This window comes from Xyrauchen texanus, chromosome 15 (assembly GCF_025860055.1).
Source record: "Xyrauchen texanus isolate HMW12.3.18 chromosome 15, RBS_HiC_50CHRs, whole genome shotgun sequence".
NCBI classification, from domain to species: domain Eukaryota; kingdom Metazoa; phylum Chordata; class Actinopteri; order Cypriniformes; family Catostomidae; genus Xyrauchen; species Xyrauchen texanus.
The window spans coordinates 3,866,944-3,876,635 of NC_068290.1; the positions used below are offsets into that span (position 1 = coordinate 3,866,944).

Here is a 9,692-nt window from a genome sequence, read left to right on the forward strand (position 1 = left end):
AGGCAGTCGTGTTATAGTATATAAGGAGCCTCCAAAAACAGTCGAGTCCTTCAAGAGCAAGGATCATTCGAGACTGCCAACAGGTGCTTCAGCAAATATTCCAGCTCTTTGGGAACAATGTTCCCCAAAGACAAAATGGAAGGATTTGGGGCATTTCACCCTCCACAGTGCACAATATAGTTAAAAGATTCAAGGAATCTGGTCAAATCTTGGGTTTAAAGGTCAAAACGAAAACCATTTCTGAATGCGCCTAATCTCTGATCCCTCAGACATCACTGTGTTAAATAACATCATTCATCTGTGATGGATATCATGAACATGGGTTTGGGATTACTTTAGTAAACATTTGTTAGTCAAGACCACTCACCGCTGCATCCACAGATGGAAGTTAAGACTTTACTATGTAAAGGAGAAGCCGTACATCATCACTGTCCAGAAGCGCCGCAGACTTCTCTGGTCTCGGTCTCATGTTAGATGGAAAGTAGAGCAGTTCGATGAGTGCACATTTCAAATAGTTTCTGGGCCAAAGAGGAAAAGGACCATCCAAGCTGTTATCATCATCAGGTTCAAAAGCCAGTGTCTGTATGGGCCAGGGGTGTGTCAGTGCCCATGGTATGGGTAACTCGCACATCTGTGAGAACACCATGAATGCAGACAGATACGTACAAATTTTGGAGCAGCATGTACTGCCATCCAGCAAATTACTGTACATTTTCGAAAAACAAATAAATTCACAAGGAAAAACATCATATAATGTATAGTTGTAGTGCTTTAAATATAGAAAAGTGTGAATGTAGATTAATAATCCCTCCTTTTAGTTTTTTTTATAATTTTCATCCTGTCCAAACTTTTACGGAATTTGGGTTGTATTACAATTATACAAACACACACACACACACACACACACACATATATATATACACTCACCTAAAGGATTATTAGGAACACCATACTAATACTGTGTTTGACCCCCTTTCGCCTTCAGAACTGCCTTAATTCTACGTGGCATTGATTCAACAAGGTGCTGAAAGCATTCTTTAGAAATGTTGGCCCATATTGATAGGATAGCATCTTGCAGTTGATGGAGATTTGTGGGATGCACATCCAGGGCACGAAGCTCCCGTTCCACCACATCCCAAAGATGCTCTAATGGGTTGAGATCTGGTGACTGTGGGGGCCATTTTAGTACAGTGAACTCATTGTCATGTTCAAGAAACCAATTTGAAATGATTCGAGCTTTGTGACATGGTGCATTATCCTGCTGGAAGTAGCCATCAGAGGATGGGTACATGGTGGCCATAAAGGGATGGACATGGTCAGAAACAATGCTCAGGTAGGCCGTGGCATTTAAATGATGCCCAATTGGCACTAAGGGGCCTAAAGTGTGCCAAGAAAACATCTCCCACACCATTACACCACCACCACCAGCCTGCACAGTGGTAACAAGGCATGATGGATCCATGTTCTCATTCTGTTTACGCCAAATTCTGACTCTACCATCTGAATGTCTCAACAGAAATCAAGACTCATCAGACCAGGCAACATTTTTCCAGTCTTCAACTGTCCAATTTTGGTGAGCTCTTGCAAATTGCAGCCTCTTTTTCCTATTTGTAGTGGAGATGAGTGGTACCCGGTGGGGTCTTCTGCTGTTGTAGCCCATCCGCCTCAAGGTTGTGCGTGTTGTGGCTTCACAAATGCTTTGCTGCATACCTCGGTTGTAACGAGTGGTTATTTCAGGCAAAGTTGCTCTTCTATCAGCTTGAATCAGTCAGCCCATTCTCCTCTGACCTGTAGCATCAACAAGGCATTTTCACCCACAGGACTGCCGCATACTGGATGTTTTTCCCTTTTCACACCATTCTTTGTAAACCCTAGAAATGGTTGTGCGTGAAAATCCCAGTAACTGAGCAGATTGTGAAATACTCAGACCGGCCCGTCTGGCACAAACAACCATGCCACGCTCAAAATTGCTTAAATCACCTTTCTTTCCCATTCTGACATTCAGTTTGGAGTTCAGGAGATTGTCTTGACCAGGACCACACCCCTAAATGCATTGAAGCAACTGCCATGTGATTGGTTGATTAGATAATTGCATTAATGAGAAATTGAACAGGTGTTCCTAATAATCCTTTAGGTGAGTGTATATACACACACACACACATAAATATATATATATATACACACACACACACACATATATATATACACGCACACACACACACACACATATATATATATATACACACACACACACACACGCAAATATATATACACACACACATGTATATATATACATACTCACACACACATAAATATATATTTATTTTAATTGTTACAGTAGATACAGCTGAGAATGTCTGAGTTGTGCAAAGTGTGCTGCATTTATGGCCAGATACGCTGCTGCAAGGCAGGTGATAAGAGTCGCGATAGCGTCCGTTCCTCTTTTCTGTTGATCCAGCAGCACCGGTCAGAAGAGGAGCTCTGGGATAAATAAGAGACTCTACTTAATGGTTGACCAAAATAGAAAGACATAATTCAGCATCGATCGAGCCCCTACCAACTAAAATGAAGAGAGCGTGTCCCGTCTCTCTGTTATTACAGTACAAAGAGTCCAAACTCCTCAGACATTGATCAGAGCACCCTGCCAAGACCAGACCTCATCTCGGGACAATCACAGGCTGTTTATCTTAATCTGTGTAATTAATCCTCATGTCAGCTGCATCAGGTAATATCGAACTCAATATCTGACACACAAAGAAGAGAACGTTTGCAGAAAAACTTGCAGAATGGGAGCGTCCAGTTGATGGAATAATTAATTTATGTGTCATTTACAATGGTGCTAAAGGACCCTTAAGAGGTCAACAAGTCATTATGACATCAGTAGCTTTTGTACTCATTTGTGCCTGCTTATTCATCCACCAATACTCAACCATAGAAGATGTATAGTGCATGTAGTCTGACTTGTACTGTATTTGTTCTGCAATAGTGTTATTGTGAGTCCAAGAGGTGCTTGAACGTTCTTCCTCTACAGGTGGAATTCCTGGAGAGATTGTGGCCCCTTCATCTCCGTCTTCTCCCCTGATGTCAGGCCCTGTCACGGGCCCCACTGAAGCAGAGTCTACCTCAGTATCAGGAGGGGAGGATGGCCCCTCCTTCACAGCCAACACGCCTCCGCCGATGGAGCCCGAATTCGAGCTGAATTCAGAGACAGAGGAGGAGAAATCTTTACGACTGCTCTACTGCTCCCTCTGTAAGGTGGCCGTGAACTCGGCATCACAGCTGGAGGCTCACAACAGTGGTGAGGAACATCTCTGCATGAGCGTCTTGTATTCAGAATGTCCAGATTTACCTTGATCAATATCACTGATCCTTATTACAACAATACAATATTAGGAGAGACTGTGAGTATACTGTGTTACAGAGATAAGGAATATAAGTTTAATGCAAAATATTCAGATATGTACAAATACAGAAGTAGTTTAAGGGTGAAGGGAGACAGACTCAATTACATCATTCACAGAGCGGGAGTGGGCGGTCGCACCGAGGCACATATATCGGGTTATGTTGGCTGCGGTTCTCTGATTGGTCAATCTTTCTCTGCTGTACCATGGGTAGTGTAGCTCTTTACCATGAATTATTCTATCAAACATGATTTAGAAACAATGAAGTTGAAATTACGTGGATGGATGGCTTCAACGGAAGCATATACCATCGATGAGCAACCTTGTAGCTCACGGTAGGTCTGTCTTTAAAGTTATTGTTGGCTTTAATTGAATAGGCTTCGTTGACCATAAATGGGCTTTCCTTTGAAAGTGCCAGATGATTGACAGGCAGAGAGTGCTTTAAACTTCTTCCGACTGGCTAAACATAGAATCTGACAGTGGCCCGCCATCACATTTTTGTTTGCTGTTTATAGAGTCCAGTGCTGTAGACAGACAGGCGCGATATTTCAGGACACCTTATTCAATTGTGTCAGGCAATAGTGCATTTTCTGTGTGTCATTACACTAAAAATGTGCTTACGGCACCTTCAATAATTTACACAAAAAATAACTGAGAAGTAAGATGTAGCAGCCCTAAAGATCAGATATACAGTCTACTAGTGTTCATAGTTTTGTTTTCTCTGGCAACAGTGAATCATTAAGGTGATAAATGTTATGATCCTGCCATGCTTGGTTCCTCAGGCACCAAGCACAAGACCATGCTGGAAGCACGGAGTGGGCACGGCTCCATCAAATCCTTCCCCAGGCCAGGCGTCAAAAGCAAGCTAACTACACCCACTAAAGCAGACATGGGCTTGCAGAACAAGATATTCCACTGTGAAATCTGCGACGTGCACGTCAATTCAGAGACACAGCTCAAACAGGTACGGGCTTAACATACTCCAACAAATTACTCTTATGAGCCAGTTCTTTTGAATCTGCAGAGCGAAACACACAGCGCAACCAGTGTAGTCTGATTCCCGAACAAATGACTCTTACGAGTTAGTTGTTTTTAATCTACAGTGTAAAAAACAGCACGACCAGTGTAGTCTGATTCCCAAACAAATGACTCTTCCGAGCCAATTCTTTTGAATCTACAGGGCGAAACAAACAGTATGACCAGTATATTCCTATTCCCAAATAAATTAATCTTATGAGTCTGTTCCTTTGAATCTGCAGCGCAAAACACACACCCTGAGCAGTGTAATCAGATTCCTGAACAAATTACTCTTATCAGTCAGTTGCTTTGAATCTACAGTGTGAAACACAAAATGACCAGTGTAGTCCGATACCCCAACAAATTACTCTTTTGAGTCTGATGGTTTTTAATCTACATCACGACTAGTGTAGTCCAATTCCAGAACAAATTACTCTTCCGAGACAGTTCTTTTGAATCTAGAGCGCGAAACACACAACGTGACCAGTGTAGTCTGATTCCTGATCAAATGACTCTTACGAACCAGTTGTTTTGAATCTACAGGGCGAAACACACAGCTCAACCAGTGTACTTTGATTCCCGAACAAATGACTCTTACGAGTCAGTTCTTTTGAATCTACAGCATGAAACATAGCGCGACAAGTGTAATCCGATTCCCAAACAAAGGACTCTTACGAGTCAGTTCTTTTGAATCTACAGCATGAAACATAGCGCGACAAGTGTAATCCGATTCCCAAACAAAGGACTCTTACGAGTCAGTTCTTTTGAATCTACAGGGCGAAACAGACAGCGCAACCAGTGTAGTCTGATTCCCTTACAAATGACTCTAATGAGTCGGTTATTATATATAGTGTGAAACACATAGCGTGACCAAATCAACTTACACGACGTAAAAACATTTTTTTTTATTTTAATGCTTCAATATATTTTGATCAACTTCAAACAACTTTAATGTAACGTTTGTGAAATAAATATTGCAATTGGATTTTTAATTTGGACTAAAAGTTTATCTATCTGCACAGAGAAAATGAATGGATTGAACATTTTTATACAGCTGTAAAGTATGTCAGAGGAATCTGTCAATTCATGAAATCTCTCTCACATTCTGCATTTGTATCATCAGCATATCAGCAGCAGACGCCACAAAGACAGAGCCGCAGGAAAACCAGCCAAACCCAAGTACAGTCCGTACACCAAAACACAACGAGGACCCACCAAACACACAGTAAGTCGCTGCTGCGTGTCATTTCTGTGCAACTAGTTGCAACAAATTTAATTGCAATCTTTTTGTTTGAGTGGCTTGACTGGGCCAGACATAACAACATTGGCTCAACCAATGGCATGAGTTTGGGATGGAGTTACCTGTTTGGTCGACCAATGGCAGTGGCAGTGTATGAAACTTGTTTGAAAACAGTCATCATTTTTGCAATTCTGTTTGTGCCACTAGTGCAGAAATAACATAACGCTGAAATAACAAGGTCCACACAGCTTTAATGGTGTCCGTTCAAATGTTTCAAATTCAGATATTAAATGGTAGATTAATATCTACCATTTAATATCTAATATCATGTTTCTTAAAAGTATTTCACATATTCACACTGCTTTTACCTTCCCTAATGTGACATATGTACAAGTAAAACAAAACATTTAGTGGGGAATAATGGAGGGCGGGACTTGGTTTTATCCAGTGACGTTAGGGTTGGGAACTAAGAAACAGCTCTTTTTAAAAAAAACATCGGAACCGAATGATTTTCATGACTATTCTTTCTGTTAACAGGTCTCAAATGTGCAGTCTTCCGCCTATGGGATCAGGACACTGTGCTAAATACAGTGTTTCCTGCGCTATTATTTAGCGTCATCGCAACATCACTACACTACGTATGGCGCAACCAGTGTAGTCTGATTCCGGAACAAATGACTCTTATTAGCCAGATCATTTGAATCTATGCCGCAAAACACATCGCCATTTACATTTATGCATTTGGCAGACGCTTTTATCCAAAGCGACTTACAGTGCAATTATTACAGGGACAATCCCCCCAGAACAACCTGGAGTTAAGTGCCTTGCTCAAGGACACAATGGTGGTGGCTGTGGGGTTAGAACCTGTGACCTTCTGATTAACAGCCCTGTGCTTTAACCACTACGCCACCACCACTACACTAGTTTAGTCTGGCTCCCAAATGAATGATTCTTATGAGCTAGTTCTTTTGAATCTACAGCGTGAAATTATCAGCATGACCAGTGTTGTCTGATATCTGAACAAATGATTCTTATGAGTCGGTTCTTTATATCTATGCTGCAAAACACATCACCACTACACCAGTGTAGTCCGACTCCTGAACAAATGACTCTTATGAGTCGGTTCTTTTGAATATATGCTGCAAAACACATCACCACTACACCAGTGTAGTCCGACTCCTGAACAAATGATTCTTATGAGTCGGTTCTTTTGAATATATGCTGCAAAACACATCACCACTACACCAGTGTAGTCCGACTCCTGAACAAATGACTCTTATGAGTCGGTTCTTTTGAATCTATGCCACAAAACACCACCACTACACCAGTGTAGTCTGATTCTGGAACAAATGACTCTTGGTTTACACCAGTGTAGTCTAAAAATGGTTCTTTTTAGACTACACTGCAAAACGTACTACGCTGCCTCCTGAATGAATGACTCTTATGAGCTGGTTCTTTCTAAAAAATGCTAAACTACTGAAACTCAAAATTAAAAATGATAAAAAGTTATACAGTATATTCACCGTTATACTTCTCTTTAATTTCCAACCTATATAAACTACTGGTAGTGTTGAACTCGGTTTAGTCTCAAAATCAACATATTGTAGTCATCTTTAACTAATCTATTTTAAATATTGACCTGAAACTATTGGATGTGACTAAAGGATGTACTCTTTCTTTGTGTACCACCTGTCCTCTACCCAGCAGGTGAAGATGCCAACAGTTAAAGAGCTGTGCCCACCACTCACAACCAGGATAATGTCCTCTCACCTGGCAGCTGTCGCTGCGGCAGCCGCTGCTGTTGGCTCCGCCTTTCCGTTGCGTGCCTGCCATAACCCCGCCCTCTTTCAGACTCAGTCCCTCCCTGCCGCGCTGCTCCGTACCGCCCCTGGGCCAATCAGGACTGCTCACACACCTGTAATGTTTGCCCCTTATTGACCTTTGAACGATGATTTCTGGCGGACCTCATGTGCTTGGATCATCGCCGCCACCCCTATCACCTCACGACAGGCACACTGGCCACATCTAATGCGTGATATCGCAATAATTTAAAATGAAGCCTGGTAACTATGCATTGCTGTTTTCATGTGACACACTGATGTTAAGCTATAAATGTTCTGGTCAATATTTGGTGAGTTCAGGAATGATTTGTGGACCGACAGATAAGGGTGAGCATCATTTAGAATTTAGTGCTCTCTTTCATTTCATGAGTTGGAATTGGAATTGATTTGGCGACGCCCCACAGGATGTTAAATTTGACCATTACACCATTCATTTGGACTAATCATGCCTATTTACTTGCTGATATGTAGAATGCATTATTTAATCAGCTGTTGAGCAAGTTCAATATTTATTTTAGAATATTTAGTAAATTAAATATATTATGCACATTTTAAAGCTGAATTGTGTATCTTCTGTTAAAATACTTTGTCCTAGTCCCTCCTTAATATACAGAGAGAACTATAAGTAAGCCATTCGTAATTCCAACAAGTAATCAGTCTTTTAGCGCTACGAAATTTCCTGTTTGTTGTGAGTGATCCGTCAAGCCCAACAATACAACATTGACTCAACCAATGGCACGGGTTGAGGGCGGGACTATCTGTTTGCGCTATCTACAGAAGACAGGGAAAAAGCTATTTGGATAGCTGTTTGCAAACAATGATTTCATTTTGCAATTCCGTTCAGTGGCGTAGAAACTTCACATTTCAGCTTTAATAATGTTTTAAAAAGAAAATAATAGTATTTAAAGCTAGGGTGTGTGATCCAGAATGGCTAGCAGTTAGCAAGCTAGCTTTGAAAGCATAGAGCCCGCCCTGGCTTCAGAGGTCTCTCCAAAGCCACGCCTCCTCTATCACACGTGAAAACACGCACACACACACACACACACACACACACACACACACACACACACACACACACACACACACACACACACACACACACACACACACACACAGAGCAGAGTCTAAGCCCCAGATGTTTTTTTCGTTGTAGAAGTTTCTAACACGGTCTTTCTTGTCTTGTTTCCTGAATTTTGGTATGCAAATATAGATTGACAGACAGGAAAGACATCCTATCAGTACATTCGGACCGAATGCAATGATTGGTCGTAATTGTTTTTAGCCCTGTCCCTTCCACAGAAGATATATATATATATATATTTTTTTTTTGATACCACTTAAATTATTGATTGCTATCAGTATGTGAAGAAAATTTCAACCAGTATAAAAAAAAAAAAATTCTGGAAAAGATCGCACACCCTAGCTTTAACAAAAAAAATTAAAATGTTAAATAAATTATAGCAAAATTAAGTGTTCTTTCACCATGCTCCTTAAAAATTTTTTAAATAAAATTATATATATATATATACACACACAATATATAAAATAAAATAAAAAAATGTAGATGTGTCATTTCAAACATTTATTGTTAAGGGGAGGTACTACAGGTGAATAGGCAAAAACAATTCCATTAATATATGCAAATTAAGTGTTATCTCATTAAAAATGCACCAATTTGCATATTATGTAAAACACAATATTGACATGGTAGAAGAAGTCAAAACTTTTATGTTTGTTTTAATGTGATCAATAACTACAAATAAGTAGTTGGTAATCTTCAGAGGCTTTTGCCAAAATATTGTTCTCTCAGTTAATTATGTTAAAATACACTTGGCTCATGTTAAAAAACAACATGTTAATGCCTATTTATCTTGTATATAATACCACATGTCAAGGAAAATGACACAAGATATCTAAAAATCCCTCTGAACATGTCTAGCTATTCCAAGCAGGAAGCAGTTTGTACAATTATGTGGCTTTACCTATTATGGGATATGAGTTGTGAAGCTCGGCATGTGTGTAAAATGTCATTTTGAGAAAATCACCGTTAAAACATTTAGAAGGGTTTTCCACAAACCAAACGAATTATATTGTACAATTTAATTTACAATTCAAAGGTTACATATAACATATAAATAAAACATTGCATATAGTTCTGTATAAGGTTTCCAAAGTCAGAAATGAATAATTATA

General features: G+C 40.1%; 1 protein-coding gene across 3 annotated transcripts in view; it reads left to right on the forward strand.

Annotated features, from left to right (window-relative positions):
* The window catches only part of LOC127655955 (zinc finger protein 385D-like), a 71,241-nt gene extending 61,889 nt beyond the window's left edge, over positions 1-9,352 (forward strand). For 2 of the 3 annotated variants that reach the window (XM_052144055.1, XM_052144052.1), the window contains 4 exons: positions 3,032-3,298; positions 4,184-4,365; positions 5,542-5,643; positions 7,363-9,352. In XM_052144055.1, coding sequence (XP_052000015.1) covers positions 3,032-3,298; positions 4,184-4,365; positions 5,542-5,643; positions 7,363-7,596 — 785 coding nt within the window. In that variant the 3' untranslated portion in view covers positions 7,597-9,352. The remainder of the gene's footprint in view (positions 1-3,031; positions 3,299-4,183; positions 4,366-5,541; positions 5,644-7,362) is intronic. The other variant, XM_052144054.1, reaches the window with a different exon arrangement.
* The last annotated feature ends 340 nt before the right edge of the window (positions 9,353-9,692 follow it).